This window comes from Myodes glareolus, chromosome 12 (assembly GCF_982192425.1).
Source record: "Myodes glareolus chromosome 12, mMyoGla1.1, whole genome shotgun sequence".
NCBI classification, from domain to species: Eukaryota; Metazoa; Chordata; class Mammalia; order Rodentia; family Cricetidae; genus Myodes; species Myodes glareolus.
This window is the reverse complement of record NC_142037.1, coordinates 42960491-42976248: the sequence shown is the minus strand read 5'-3', so window position 1 is coordinate 42976248 and position 15758 is coordinate 42960491. Positions and strand designations below refer to the sequence as shown.

Sequence of the window (15758 nt, the reverse complement as noted above, 5' to 3'; positions counted from 1 at the left end):
AAGAGTAACCGGTTATTGGAGATTTCAGGAAACCTCTAGAATTCATGCTATCCTGACTCGGAGTGGACCTCTGGTGACTGAGGGCAAAGGACAGGGGAGAGCTGGCCTGGTCCCTGGGTCACCTTTCTTCCCAGCTTGTGATGTTCAGGCAGCAATACCAGCGCCTTTCTTTCTGTCCAATAGAAAATATTTGTGGGAAAGAGTTTATTAAAATTTGGAGGAGAATAAAATCATTTATATTATACCTCCATGTTTGATTCTGAACCTTGTTTTCTGAATGGCTATTTGTTCGTATTAAAGAGAAAGAATCACTGGGCTTTCAGGTGTTTTCCACTTTTGTGAGAAGGCCATGTCCAGAGAGAGGTCTTGTTAAAGGCTCGGTACCACGAGGGTTTGAGGGTGAAGCAGCTGATTATGGATCTAAGGCTGTTTGGCTCACTGGCACATTAATGTTAGCCCAATTAGCCACGACAAAACCGTGTTCCCTCTTTCTTAGGGCTACATCACCAACGGTTGTATGCTTGACAATACAAGGGCATGGTGTAATGTAGGACATACAGGAATATGAAAAGGCACAGGCCACAGTGACAGGAACGTTCTATCAGAGCGTACGAGGAGAGTCTGTAAATACTATCCTCTATTGTCTTAAAATTCCTTTTTATGGGATTCCCCTTCTTTCTTTTCAGTCCCCCGTCTGCTCATCTTCCTCTGTCAGGTAACTCTAAGTGTGTGTGTGTGTGTGTGTGTGTGTGTGTGTGTGTGTGTAGCCTCCCTGGGCTCAGGTACTCTTCGCAACATTCATTTCACGTTTCCACTGCAGATGGGAAACGTTCCTTTTTTCTCAGTCATACTTTATAGGTCTTTAGCAGTTCTGGTTGTTCTGAGTTCTTTTCACAGCCTCTCTCTCTCTCTCTGTCTGTCTCTCTCTCTCTCTCTCTCTCTCTCTCTCTCTTTCTCTCTCTGGAGAGTGGAGTGTGATGCTCCACCAATGGCTGGGACATACCCTGCATACCCCAGCGAGCCTTCCTTAATACATTCCACACAACTCATCTCTTTTGATGAGTGGGTTTAGCCCTTAAATCAGAGGGTAGGATTTGAGTCATCTAGAAAAATAAGAAATACACAACAAGCATTCCAGCAAACGCTATCTAAAACACAAAACAAGCCCCCACCCCAGAATAACAAAACAAAACAAAACAAACAAACAAACAAACCAGAAAACCCCTACAGAGACCAGCACAATCCCGGAGCTCTGTCTGTGAGGTCCAGATTAAATATGAACTTTGCTTTAATGTCATGGGGAGGGTGACAGCACACATCCTAGGAAGGAGGCCACTGTGGACTTCATTAGCCAGAGTTTTCAGCTCCAAGTAACAGACCCTGACCCTTGCAGATGCAGCCTGCGCATGTTATTGAACCTGCATTGATAACAGCTGTATTTAGAAAGGCTTTTCCTCCAGACCTATGAATGTTTATGAACTATCTAAAATCACCTTCCCTCACAAAATGCTTCCACTTTCAGTGAAAATGAAATATAGTTTTTAAATTCCCAGTCCACTGTGAAGTCACTGAGTGACAGTTGACTAAAATCTCTCTTTCTTCTTCTTTTTTTTTTTTTCGTTTTGTTTTGTTTTTCAAGATAGGGTTTCTCTGTCCTAGAACTCACTCTGTAGACCAAACTGGCCTTAAATTCAGAGATCCACCTGCTTCCTTGTGCTGGGATTAAAGGCGTGTGCCACCACTGCCAGCCCAAAGTCTCTCCTTTGAAGGTATTTAAATGGTATAAATAAAGTTCTTGTAAGTCTACTCGAGGAGCAATTTTAAAACAATCTATACTTTGGTTAAAGAGGGCTGGGCTTGCTATTTGTGTTTCTTGACATGTCTTATTAACATTCATTACTTGTTGCCTGAAAACCAAGTCCAGAAATTGGAAAGAACTTTCAGGGCATGCAGGCTTTTCCAGCAGGGACAATGGGGCTTGGTTTTCACTCTGCGGACCCCTCTTATGCTACTGTAAGACTATGCTTCCCCATGCACTGATCAAAGTCAGGTTCCACTTCCATATCGGAGTCAGAAGGAAGCCATCAGCTTCCCAGACAGAAAATGAAAATTCTGCGGCTCACCAGGATCAGATAAGGGGCCCAACACAGGAAAGATACATTTTTAATGTCTCTCTGCATCAGCCCCTTTTTATTCACACGTCTGTAGGAGCATCATGGATTATGCTCAACTCATTTTCCTCGCTCTTAGACTGGAGAGAAACAAGCAGCCTCTCTTGAAACATGGCTTCACTGCCAGTAGTTTAACATGGTATCAAAACCCATCTGTCTTCTGGAGGAAACAATAACATAACTTGGGTGGGCCTGGATCATCAGAGGAGATGGCGGGGCGGGGGGGGGGGTGAGGACAGAGTGGTTGGGAATGGCATTATGAATCCCAGGAGGCAGAACTGGATTGGTCCCCTGCAGGTTCCCTTGAGCCCTGTCTGCATGGGTGACAGCCTGGGTTTGCAGTGTCTGGACTGATTGGGAGAGCAGGGGAGGAGTTGGCTCACTCACTTGTTCCTGGAGCACTTTCAGCAGCGCTTGTGTGTGAGACTGCTCCTCCTTCGCCTGCTCCAGCTCCGACTTCTTGTTATTCAACTCCTCCTGGATGGCCAGCAATTGCTGTGGAGTCAACAGAGAGCTGGGGTAAGGGGAGGTGGGAGTGGGCAAAGGCCAGGTAAAGGTAAGGGAGTGGGTAACGTCCTCCAAACAGCATGAGCTGGGTTTGTTTGCTTTATAAGCACAAAAGCTTCATCCAGGCACCAGGTAACTTTAGGTTTCTCCACATATGAAAAAAGCCCTGCAGTTTTGGACATACATGTAGGCTATCTATGATACTGATATTTAATATCTGTAAAGACAACATTATATTCCTCTGACCAGTGAGTATTTGTAAAAATCATAGAATCATGTCCATAAAGCAAACTGACATATAGTGAATGGGGGCTGGGGAAATGGCTCAGAAATTAAGATCTAGGTTTGGTTTCTAGAACCCACAGGGCAGTAGATAACAGTCATTACAGTTCCGGGGAATCCAGTGTTCTTTTCTGGCTTCCGTGAATGTCTGAACACACACACACACACACACACACACACACACACACACACACACACACTAAATACTAAATCTTTTTTTTAAAAGAAGCTAAAAATTAAAACACAGCCTACCCTCTCTTGACTTCCATATTGAAGTAAAGCCAGCTTCATGGCAATACCATACAGCTATTTCCCCCAAGTGGCAGGGACCACAAAATCCCTTTCTGTTTTCTCTGCTATGACGGAGATGTTTTATTGGATCAGCAGGATGGAAGCCCAACTGCAATCCATTCATCAGCTGAGAAAACTGCTGATATAAGCTGTCAAAACACTAAGCTATGGCCTACACCGCTATTTTCCAGCAGGGCCACTGTGGGGACTTTGTAAGCCTTGAGCTTTCCTTGCCCTATCAATTGTAACTCATCTGGAGGCTTACCTCATCGACCCGAAGCCCAGAACCGCCCTGCACGAACGCTTCGAGGTTAATGCGCAGACGGCTAGAGAATGCGTTCTAAAAGCTGCAAATCTGGCCCTGGCAACAGCGATGTCTATTCAAAGCCTCTTGACAACAAAGGACCAGTTTGGAAACACAGAAGAGCATATTTTCCTGCTGTGGTCCATAGCTAATGCCTCTCGAGGAATGTGAAGTAGTGTGTTCCTGTCGCAATGGGGCTGACTCCAGCATCAGGCCACAGAGTCCAGGGGAACCTGCACGCTGGATTTTTCACGTTTAAGTCCACCACTAAGAAGGATTTCACTGAGTCTTTAATACCACCTGGTTTAGTAGAGCTGGGTGTGGGAAGTGCTCACAAAAACTAAACCAAAACAAACCAAACAAAAACAATGAGCCCCCCCCCCACGCACCCTCCCCCACACCATCCCTTCTTCTGGTCTTGTTAACACAGCTCTTTATTTTAGAGCTGCATACAGTTTTAAAAATCTCCCTTGGTTTCTCTCCGAACAATGACTTCCTCTCACAACCCAGTTCCCCCTATTTTGCTATTGTGGCTCCCTTTGACAACTCATGAGCCTGAACTGTGTACCAGCAACCTAGAGGAAAGAAATGTGGGGGCCCCTGGGGTTCTGTGTAACAGAGAGAAGCATCCAAAAGACAGCGGAAACAGTGGGTTCTGCTCCTGGTCAATCGTCACTGTCCAGAGCACAGCCCGAGGTTGCCTGGTGTTCTGACTCAGGTGCTGAAGATGATTTTACTTACCAAAATCCTAGAAATCTAATCAAGGGACACTTCCCACACGAGTGGATAACTCCAGGGACCATATAAACCTGTGTCCAAAGGTTGGTGTTTAGAATTCCAGCTTTCCTACAGTGACATGGCAAGTGGAGATGGACAAACCTTAAGAAAACCGAGTCACCTAGCCTGGTGCACACACTGGCAAAACAAGAGTCTTCCATTTCAGGGTGGAAGGCAAAGACTGATACCAAAGATTGTCCTCCAATTTCCATGTGTGCTGTGCCCATGTACACACCTACACTTATGCCTAAAAAATGAATGAACATGCATACACACACATGTATTTTAAAAATATTTCAATGTTTAATTCATGTGAGCAAAATGAATGAGAAACTGTCTTTAAAAGGAAAGTAGTATATTTCTGCTCATTGCCAGCAGTAGAGGGCTTGTTTTATCCATGGTGGTCTGATGTGGGAGGTCCTTCTGTATATATGTTGCTTTTATTGGCTGATGAATAAAGCTATTTTAGCCAATGGCTTAACAGAGTAAAGCTAGTTGGGAAATCTGAACAGAACTAAAGAGAGAGAACAGGCATTTACAAGGAGATGCCATGTAACTGATAAAGGAGAAAGACGCCAGAACCTTACTGGTAAGTCACAACCTCATGCCATACACAGATCAATAGAAATGGGTTAATTTAAGATGTAAGAGCTCACTAGAAATATGCCTGAGCCACCATCCAAACAATATTGTAATTAATGTAGTTTCTGCGTAATTATTCAGGTGGGGTGGCCAGGAAACACAAGCACAGTCTCTGCTTACAGTGGCCATCCATGTGCACAGCCCTGAATTGTGAAGCTGCACAAACCCTGGATGTGGAAGAGTACAGAATAACGTACCACATAGAAAGACAGGCCAGGTTAGATGGATAGCCATTAATTTGGCCCCATTCCCAGAGGAGGATGTGGACGTGGTCTCCACAGGAGCTAGTCTGTGACCTGTTAGTCTTGTTTGTTAATTTTCTGTTGTATCTGTAATGGCCACACACTGTTTTAGTAATTTAGGGGGAAAAAAATCAAATGAACTTAAGATTGGGGAAAAGACTTGGATATGACTCTGAGCTGTTATTATCAACACTGAATAAATGAGAAGCATGGTAGATCTTTCCATTCCATTTGCATGTTCACACACACACACACACACATGCACATATATACACACACAGCCTGTAGAACCTTCCATCTCATCTGCACACACATACACACACACACAAACAGTTAGTAGAACCTTCCATCTCATCTGCACACACATACACACACACACACACACACAGCTAGTAGAACCTTCCATCTCATCTGCATACACACACACACACACACAGAGAGCTAGTAGAACCTTCCATCTCATCTGTACACACACACACACACACAACCTTTCTCCTGACCTTACTTCCCATTAAAGCTTCCATATGACCTCACTCTTCCATGAAATTGTACTTTTAAACAAAATTCTTGCTTTCAGCCCCATTCCCTTTGATGCTCGTGTATAGATAATCACTTTAATGCTTATAATGTCTGGACTTTTATTTGAACTTATTTTTCTCTGATAACATATACATTGTTGCTGTTTGCATGTATTTTTCTGGGATACTGCTGTATTTCTTATTGTTTACTCTATTTTCAATATGATTTACAGTTTTTGGATCCCCCACGTTAATAGTTTGTTCTGCATCTATGAGGTACATGGACCCAACTTATCCAACCTGTCCTACTAATGAAGCGTCAGCACCTCAAGTTCTCCCTGTCTGCACAAGATCACAGTGGAACATGCCAGCTCGGATACTCATCTGGTCACACGAGCTCTAGATCGAGGGCATGCCTACAAGGTAGTCTGTGGAAGCTGACCCATAGGATTACGGTGAGGAAACACCTACCCTCCCCACATACAGAAGAAGAACTTAGTCAGGCTTCGTATTTTTGCCAGTAAGAGGAGCTAAAGAATCTTCGTTGTAGCGGGCGAGTAAAATCCTGAGTGGCTGTGTATGGTTTGACATGGGCATGGCTGTGCCAAGGACCCCCTTGCCTCAGAACCATGGGAACCATAAAGCCTTTCCCAGCTGAGGCTCAGAGGGATGGCAAAACCTCCATGGTTCCTTGTGTGGATGCTGATAGTGTATGCAGATGCCCACTATAACTTTCTTCCCTGGATGATTACAGCCTGAAGCCTGCTCCCCCTACAAGTCTCTCCTTGGGAGATTAGATAAGCCTGCCTCCACGTTCTGTTGTATATGATAACCCCGCCTCCTGCTCAGCTCTAAGCAGTAACCCCGCCTCCTGCTCAGCTCTATGCAGTAACCCCGCCTCCTGCTCAGCTCTATGCGGCAACCCCGCCTCCTGCTCAGCTCTATGCGGCAACCCCGCCTCCTGCTCAGCTCTAAGCAGTAACCCCGCCTCCTGCTCAGCTCGATGCGGTAACCCCGCCTCTTGTCCAGCTCTATGTGGTAACCCCGCCTCCTGCTCAGCTCTATGTGGTTCCCCCACCCCTATTTAATAAAGACACCAAGCTTTCTGGAGTGCTGCAGCTTCTCTACCTGAGAGGATAAACCACGTGATCCCCATCAATCACTAATTGAGAAAATGCCTATCAGCTGGAGGCACCGTCTCCCCCTTCAGATAGCTCTCATTTGTGTCAGGTTGACATAAGACTCCAGCACACCTTGGGTTCTTCGTGGAGACATCTTTCAAACTCTGAAATGGCATTAGTTGATCTTCCTTCTGTTTCCGAAGCACTCGCCGCTGTGTCAGCCTTTCTATTCATGTCCTCAACCAGATAACTTCAGTCCACGCTAAAGGCAATGCTTTAGCTCAGCCGGTATACAGTCGTTAGTAAATGAGCAAATGGAGGGAAGGATGAACGAATGCTTGCTCTCATTCTCCTACTTCAATGCAATTAAACTATAACTCCACAAAGAGAAGCAGCAAAAACTACCCGATGCTCTCTCTCACACAGGATAATTTATTCTTCTAGGCAAACAGACATAAAAAACCCTCAGAGGAAAATTATGGCTCCATCTGACATATTTGATTCATTACTCTGTCAGTTCTAGCTATCCTTAATCTGAAGGATATTTCCTCAAAGGTTAAATAATTCCAATCAATGGATTTATAATTATGTTATTTATTCCCCATGTCCCGCTCTCTCCCCCAAAGAAACTTCCATTGGAGGGAAAAATAAAACCAATACCCTTAGAGTCTTCTGTGCATTCTATAAAATTAATGTTTTCTTTGGTCTACAAAGTATAAGCTCGAGAATCTAATATTTATGTATTCCAAAACAGTGGTGATTCAAACTGCTATCCTTCATCTGACTAGGCGCCCTATAAAAAGTGAGATAGTTCACAACTATACACACAGAGCTAGCTTTTCTGGTCCTTTCCATTGAAATTTATGAGACTGTATACTATTCTTTCTAGTTTGAATTTTTAAATACCAACGTGCCTCAATTACAGACGTTCACAGGCAGCTAGAACTTAATCAGAAGTGTCTCCCGGTTGGATTGGCTGACTGCAGCATAATTTTAATTTAACATTTGAGACTATGGCATTAAACAGATGCACTATTACATTCTTGGGTGGTTACAACTGAGTGTGTTCCAATTAGACAATTATCCATATGCCAATCAAGTGGAAACACTCGAGCGGACAACAAGCAGGTAAATAAACGCTGCACCTGACATGCCTCGATATTTCTGGGCCGCGGATTTAATGAGATCATTTGTAATGCTCTTTGGGGATGGAGGCTTTGGGGTGGAATGGCTCTTCCTTTCTAACGAATTCAAAAGCACTGCAAATGTTAGGTGGAGCCCTGGAATAAGTGAGGTCACATTTTCCCTTTTATCTTTTCTTTTCTTTTTTCTTTTTTATTCTTAACAGAGGGAAGACTCACAGGCACCTGGATGTCATGTACCTGAGGTCTCACTGTCTGGGAGAGACCCACTATTTGCACAATTTTCTTTCCTCAAACTGCAATTTCTACCTTGGCATCCACGGTGCACCATCAGTCTTAAATGGAAATCAGAACACGCCAAACTTACAATCCTCCTAGCGACGACGTGAACTTGGGCATTCATCATTGCCTCTCGGGAGCAAGCCTGAGAGAGATGTTACCCTGAACACTTCCATGGGCAATACGATGGGCCGAGCTTTCCTTGAAAGACGACGAAGTCTTCTTTGTGTTTTTGTTTCCTAAATCTTGCAAATTTGCTACCAAAATAACATTAGCGGACGATATAAGGCTAGATCCCATGAAGTTAGAGATGCTAGGGTAGTTGGGGCTTGTAAGAAGTAGACCAACATCATCACACTGGAAATGGTGACCTGCTGGGAACTCAGGACTCTCTGGCAGCCAACAGAGCGCCTTGGGGGTGGGTGGATAGAGAGGGTGGACGCCACAAAATGGAGAAGACCTTGAAATACAAAGCTGATTTTGTGCCCTCCACACAGGAGCAAATGTCCTTTCTAAATTTAGGTTTATTTAAATTAAAACCTGACACCAGCTGGAGCTCCAGTGATAGTGACTGACCCAGTGACTCACTCTCCCTGTGGCCTTCTCCCTCCCTCTTGTCTTTGCTTCAGGCTCACGGCTTAGCTCTACATTCAGTTAATATCTATTCCTTCAACCCACCCCAGCCTTCCTACCGGGCTAGATAACATGGAGGTTACAGCAAACAACAACCAAACCTCAGGGACCCTGCCTTCGAAATGCTAGCGCACGAAGATGTTACTATAAACACAGTAACTAACACAGAACAACAAACACAATATACTCTAATAATGAATATGACCTGCGTGCTTTACAGAGAGGAATCCAGAAGCTTTTGGGCAATCAGATTCCAGGTTAATAGAGCAGGCTCAGGGGCTTTCCTTTGAATCACTTGCTTCCCTAGAACCAAGCCATTCAATCTTTGAATCCATGGGATGTCATGAATTGAAATTCAACATGATTCAGTTCTGACTCTGCATTAACACAATTATTCGGCCTTCATAAATTTGCTATCAGTTAGATGCTCAGTCAGTGGAACCAGCCTTGAAGGCCAGGAGAAGACCAGCTAAGGACTCCAGGCCAGGTGTTTCCTGAAGGAATATTCTACCCAAGGCCACGGTGGGTGTGACTAGGTGGGCCACTGGAAAGGCTGGGCTCCATGGCAAAGGCTGTGAGTATCCAGCCTTGCTGTGTCTATCTGCCTGTCTCCACCCGATTTCCTCAATTACTTCAGCCTGCCGTACAACCATACATCCGGTCAGCTTGTTGAACTGCTGTAGGCTCTGAGATGTGAGCACACGCTCCTTAACTCTATCCTTCTAGTGTGATATTTCACTCAGACACACCCTCTGGGGCCCTCCGGACACTCCCTACCTCTTCATTCAGCTCTGGGTCTCACCGACACTGAGTCTGTGGAAGAAGGTCAATTTCTGGCCCTGCTGAGGAAGATGGTTCATCTGCGTCTCTTGTACTCTATGCCTGCAAATCCTGAGTCCGTCTCCAACCGGGAGGAAAGGATGAAATGGAGAAGTCAAGTGCTCACAACCCAAGAGCCAGGCTGTAGCCTCAGCATGAGCATGGGAGTGGTGTTCCTGACAAGGGAGGGAAATGCTGCTGAAGGGAAAGATTAGCATTTACTACCCGGCACCTGCAAAACAGGGAGCAAGGGAACCAGCTGGGATTTTCTCGTCCTAAGAGCCGATGAGTCTACCGAAGACCTACTCAGTTGGAAATGTCATCCGCTCCCACCTGGGGATGAAAATGTACTTCAATTTACATCGGGTTGAGGGGAACCAAGTTGGTGGCCCTTGTATCAATCCCGGCACCTCAGGGTGACCCCTGGGGGAGGGACATCTCCTGGAGAGAGAACTCCTCATTCAGATGACTGATAACGCGAATGCTGGATCTTAGAAATGAAATTGTGTTCAGAGCTAATATCCTATTACACCAGGCTATACATATTTAATTCCTTGGGTCTTTCCTCATAAATCAATTCCTCCAGGCCCTTAATCTCGTCAATATCTTTCCTGATATTGAATTTTAAATGTCATTCTCATTGCTAGGCAGAAAGGCAATCTCTTGTTGATGGGATCAGGCTGCCCTTAAAGCCCAGGGATGCCTGAAGCAAGGACCTAACCTCTGACCCTCCTGTTAAGACCCTAGTGCCAGAGCTGGATGGTCCCACGTACATCCCTGCTGGGGATCAGCCCCTAAGGAATCAAGAGCATGGGCCTAGGGGCACATCTATTGGTACCCTGGTTGCTTCAGACAGCTAGGGAGATGTGAGAATACAGAAACAGGTTTGGATTCTTAGGGGGGTGGTTCTGAAACACAAAGCAACTTGTTCTCCCCAAAGACAGTGTGCTAGCAGGGATTCTGTTTCCCAAGTCTGAGAAAGGGCATGAACCAAAAGATGTGAGCATCTGAGGGAGAGATTTTCTAAGATTTTGGGCCAAGAGAAGAAGAGAAAAGAACCCCCATAATATGATATCTCAGAGCTGAAGCCATCCAGATTCTCTGGGGTTGGCCTTTAATAAAGTCAGATTTCCCCAGCTACAGAGAGTTGTGTCTGTGTGTTTATGTGTAAGGTGGATCCAAAAATTTTTTGAATAAAGCAAAATTTCCTAAGGGTAGCTTAGTTTTTATAGGACCGCTAGAGTGACAGGATAGGAACACATAGGAAGCCACTAAAATGCAAGGACCTAAGACTTAGGCTTGCAGGCAGTGGTAGGGTCCCTACCTCCAAGCTGTTAGACTGAGGTACAGGAGTTAGGTACGGCGATATTGAATTTTAACACAATAACTAAACTGATCAAAAGTCCATTCCTTATCATTGTATACACGCCAATTTGTGCAAAATCAGCGATAAACTGCTCCTTCACAAAATCTATTGATGTAAATGCTAAAGGATTGCTTCCAGCTCTGCTGAAATTCAATGAGACATGCTCTGTCTTCAGACGAGCACATAACACTGTTCACCAAGATATTCACATCGTACGAAGTGCCCATCTTTCAGCCCCTCCCAGTCTACCTTCATACACAGGCTCAGAGTCTGCTGAGTTTATGTGTCTGATATGTGTGGTGGAGTCTGCAGAAGCTAGAAAAGAGTGTCAAATCCCTTGGAACTGGAGTTCCAGGTAGTTATGAGCCACCACGGGGGAGGGGGGTGCTGGGAACTGAATCCAGGTCCTTTGCAAAATCAGTAAGCCTTCTTAACTGTTGAGCCCTAACATACATTTGTTTTGACTCAGAATGCTTTGTGCTTGCTTTGGCACTGCATACATTTTGCATACCAACAACAGATTTAAAATAAACATTGACAATCCAGACAAAGCCTGAGCCACTCTCACCACCCAGCAGGACAACCTTAAGAGCTTTTGCTTGAAATTTAAAAGTGAGGCAGAGAACCATGATAGCCTGTTTTTTTTTTTTCCAAATGGGAAGTGTACATTTTAGTTCCTGTGTGAAACATTTGTATCAAATATTACTATTTTGAAAATTAAAACTAGGAGACAAGTCAGTGTGTTACATCTGGGACATAATTAGTAGTTGCCTACACTGTGCTTTGGCCTATGTTTGGTTTTACTGCTTTTATTTAGGGCATAATGATTTACAAACGTTGATTTACCACCAAAGAAGGTCTAAGTTAAACTGGTAAGTTCATAAACCATACAGTGAGTTGCTGTGCTTTTCTGTTCATTGCACTGTATCATATATATACAGCTGAATTTCGTCATAAGACAATCTCAAGTCTGTATCTATTCCTTGGCCATTATTATTACCGATTTCAATTAATGATTATCACAGAAAACAACGCCATTTAAAGAGGCAGAGGCTTGCAAGGAGTCTATTCCTAGTATGCACAGTCATTACCTACTTGGGGTATCCATCACCTAAGAAAGGTAAACTGTGACCTTGGATTATTGGCTGGAAGTTTGTAGGAAATGTTTTATCTGTTGTGGTTTTCAAGACAATTTCCTTTATTTGAAAATGCCCTGGGAGGAGACTGTGGGACAGACAGATAATTTGGGGCATTCTAGCAACCTACTGGGGTTATTAGTCATGACAGCCTACATTCCTACAAGGCAACTCTATTCTGAAAGGAAATACAGCCCAGGGTAGGCGAAAGGGCAAATAAGCCACACACCATCATTTCAGAGGAATGTGCTGTGCAGCCTTGGGCAAGTCACGTTGTATCTCTGTTCTTCCCCCTTTCCTGTCAAAACTCCTTCATGAGGACCGAGGCAGAATTACAAAACAGCATACCAATTAATTTCTTCAACACTGAGCAAGGGTGAAGAGATACGAAGGTGATTGGGAAGTCTTTAAAACCCATATTCTTTTTTTTTTAAAGTAAATTTTATTAAATTATAAAAGTTTCCATTTCTGCCCCCCCTCCCAACACCCTCTCACTCCCCCCACTCCCCCTCCTCCTCCCTCTTCGTCCCCCAGGACAGTCAGGGTAAAACCCATATTCTTTTTGTTGGATGCGTTTTCTTTGTAGGGTAATTTGCAGGGCCATCTCAGTTTCCTGTTTTCCATGTTCTTCAGAAGTTAAGTAAACAATACTTACCAGCGGAACATTAAGAGATGAAGGCGTACCCACTAAGTAATGCGAGGTTCCTTGAACGGCCAAAGGGACTGAGTTAAATAAAGCACTGTCATTATCCTCGGCAAAAATGGCAGCCAGGTCAAGTGGCTTTTAACAAACATGAGTGGGCGGTACTGGGGATCGCAGATTGGCACAGAAGAGAAAGGTCTGTGGTCTTCTCCCTATCCCCCACTAACCCTGGTCCTGTGTTAGAAGTCTCCTCTCCGCTGAATTTCAAAACACAGCCAACCCAACCTGGCATGAATTAGTACCATTCATGCAATTCACAAGAGAGGTGTCAAATGCCCTGTTGAAGTAGGGACGAGAGCGCAATTCTCTCCCTTGTCTGCACCGGTGTGATTCCTCTGCAAATGCTAATCCAATTTGCTGACATGTATTTATTCTTACCACTTTCCCCCTGCAGCCCTGTGGGTTGGTTATCACCCTAACCTCTGGACACATGTACAGAGATTGAAGATAATAATCTGCCTTCCTGCCAGGTTGGCCCATTTACTTCAGTCAAATGAGGACATGATTGAACAGATGGGTCTTGCAATGGGCCGCAAAGGCCAAGGGAGACGCGTTCTTTCTTTCTTTGTAGCACTCCTAACTCAGGCATGGTGAGAGGGGCCAGCTAGAATACCCCACTTTGGTGACTTGAGGACAGACTCCTGTGGCCTCCTTTGGAAGCGATCTTGGGTCTTACCTACTTTGGGCACTTGAGAGCCAGCCCTGAGCTCATTCCCGCATCATCGGCAATGGCTATTACCACCACCACTTGCCTCTTTGGTGCAAAGTTAGGGTTTTTAACCAGAGTAGGCATATGTGTGGGAGAGGAACTTTCCCTTTAACTTGCTTCCCACCCCCACCCCACTTCTGGGGATTAAACGTGTAGCTTTGTACCTGCCATACAACTGTCTAACATCGAGTTGTATTTCTAGCCTTCTATTAACTTTGTCTTTTATGACAAGATTTTGCAAAAGTCCAAGCTGGCCTTGAACTTGATCTGTAACCCAATCCAGGCCAGGAGAGAAGAACAGCCCATGCAGCTGGTACTTTCAATCTGTAGATGGCTCCAGAGCAAACTTTATAAATGGACAGGCATGCTCCCTTCTCACAGAGGAGGGGGAAGCAGAGAGACTCTGCTAACTTCCCTGACACTCCCCAGTTATTTTTAACACGCTTGGGCCAATGTCCAACACTGTCCCCTTCAGCAGTCTCATAGTAACTACAGACCCCAGTCTCCAGGTTTCAACTTTTCTCCCCAGGTCAGGAGAGAGCAATAGCAGTTAAAGCCATTTCTCTGAGGGGAATACGGTCCTGTGGCAGCTGGACTATTTTAGCTTAGTGTCTGGATCATTCCATATTCACTCTGCTTACAACTGCAGAATCTTTTTTTCTTTTCTTTATTTTTTAAATGAGACAGGGTCTTGTTATGTAACCCATGTTGGCCTTGCCTCTCTCCACAGCCTAGTCTGATCTCAAATGTGACATCCTCCTGTCTCAATCTCTGAGTGTCACCCCTCGTAGCTGAACTATAATCACAGGAGAAATGATGGCAACAGCAACAGGAAAACCTAAATGAATACAGCCATTATAACAATATTGATACAGGAGACCGGCCTGAATCCCTTCCCTGATTCACACAGCCCTGTGTGAGAGTACATGTGCCTTATAAACTAGCTGGGAGGCGTTCTCCCTTCTCCTTCCACTCTCTCTGCGAATTCTGAAAGACACGCAGCACCTGCCCTGCAATGGATGGAGAACTTGCCCCATTAAAGCAATTTGTATCTCTTCCTAGAATACAAAACTTAAGTTGCTAACTCAGTTTTTAAGATTTAGATGGGCCAGACTCTTGATTTCCGCTGATTCAGTATTGATAAGATCCTGGATCCTCAACGTCTCAGTTTAAAAATGTCACAAAGGCCTTCTTGCCGTCCTCACCTGCTCTGTTGGGTTTAAGGGTGGAGCCTTGTTTGCACTTAATACTGCTTACTAGGCTGCAATTCCAAACTGATCAATAACACCACTTTTTTTCTATTTTATTAATCTTTCAAATAAATAATACTTGGTCTTGCTTTCTACTGTATTCTAGTATTTTACAATCTTTGTCTTCTTTTGTGCTCAGTTCTTTTTTAATAAGAGGAATATCTCTTTTTTCTTTTCTTTTTTTGATCACAAATCTAGTGAGAGTCCCCACATTTCCTAGTGAGAAGCATCCAGTGACACCTGTCTTTGAACAAAAAGGTGGTGACAGACCTCAGAAATGGACTGTGGCCACATGGGGTGTGGTCAATAGAATGGATCGAGAGAACAGATTAGAAAGCTCTGGGAAGCCACAGTGCTGGCTTTTTCTTCCTACGCCTGACTGTAATACTCCCTTCTTGGAAATCCATGACAAAAGCTCCCACATGTACTTCTGCACCCTCAGGATCCTACAGGATTTTGAAAAAAATAAGAAGGTTGTGACTACTTGCTAAAATTATTCCGTGTTATGTTTGTGGGTGTGGGGAACAGAAGAGAGCTGAGAAGGAAAGGGAAATAGGGGAGAAGGCTAGGGGGAAGAAAGGAGGGGGGGGAGAGAGAGAGAGAGAGAGAGAGAGAGAGAGAGAGAGAGAGAGAGAGAGAGAGAGAAGGAAGAGAAAATTGAAAGGGGAGGGGGGAGAAATAGAGACAGACAGACACAGAAACTAGCTAGGAAACGGCCGAACTGAGGAAGTAGCATCCAAAGGAGAACGTCACGATGCCACGATGTCGGTGCTTCACTGATCAGTTGACTGAAGTGGGTGGTCTATAAAGTGAGGGCCAGATTGGGCAGTAACTCTGTTTAAGCTTCCCTCGACGACTATTCAGTG

At 44.6% G+C, this 15758-nt stretch overlaps 1 protein-coding gene across 4 annotated transcripts in view; it reads right to left on the bottom strand.

Moving 5' to 3' along the window:
* Positions 1-15758, bottom strand: part of Enox1 (ecto-NOX disulfide-thiol exchanger 1) — a 554924-nt gene that overhangs the window by 51287 nt on the left and 487879 nt on the right. For all 4 annotated transcript variants that reach the window (XM_048422010.3, XM_087912247.1, XM_048422009.3 and 1 more), the window contains one exon: positions 2559-2666. In XM_048422010.3, coding sequence (XP_048277967.1) covers positions 2559-2666 — 108 coding nt within the window. The remainder of the gene's footprint in view (positions 1-2558; positions 2667-15758) is intronic.